This window comes from Acanthisitta chloris, unplaced genomic scaffold, assembly GCF_000695815.1.
Source record: "Acanthisitta chloris isolate BGI_N310 unplaced genomic scaffold, ASM69581v1 scaffold24965, whole genome shotgun sequence".
Taxonomy (NCBI): Eukaryota; Metazoa; Chordata; class Aves; order Passeriformes; family Acanthisittidae; genus Acanthisitta; species Acanthisitta chloris.
This window is the reverse complement of record NW_008675687.1, coordinates 38,578-38,887: the sequence shown is the minus strand read 5'-3', so window position 1 is coordinate 38,887 and position 310 is coordinate 38,578. Positions and strand designations below refer to the sequence as shown.

The window sequence follows — 310 nt, the reverse complement described above, 5'->3', positions numbered from 1 at the left end:
CTTGTCCCCAGCCTGGGGGTGCTCAGCCTGCCCAGCCACAGCTCTTCCTCCCTCTTTCCTCCCCAGACCCGCAGCGGATCCCACTTCTGTGGTGGCTCCTTGATCAACCAGTACTGGGTCGTCACAGCTGCCCACTGCAACTTCAAGTGAGGAGTGATGCCCAGACAGCCCATGCTGGTGCCACCAGCAGGGACAGGGGCTCGGGGTGTGCTGGGTATTGCTGAGTGGCACTTGGGACAGTCCCAGAGGCCTGAACAGCCTTGGCCTTCCTCCCTGGTTGTCCCCATGGTGGCTTCCCTTGGGTTCCTCA

General features: G+C 62.3%; 1 protein-coding gene across 1 annotated transcript in view; it reads left to right on the top strand.

Moving 5' to 3' along the window:
* The window catches only part of LOC103803317 (chymotrypsin-like protease CTRL-1), a 2,136-nt gene that overhangs the window by 399 nt on the left and 1,427 nt on the right, over positions 1-310 (top strand). Inside the window, exon 3 of the mRNA XM_009075863.1 lies at positions 67-146. Within this exon, the coding sequence (XP_009074111.1) occupies positions 67-146 (80 nt within the window). The remainder of the gene's footprint in view (positions 1-66; positions 147-310) is intronic.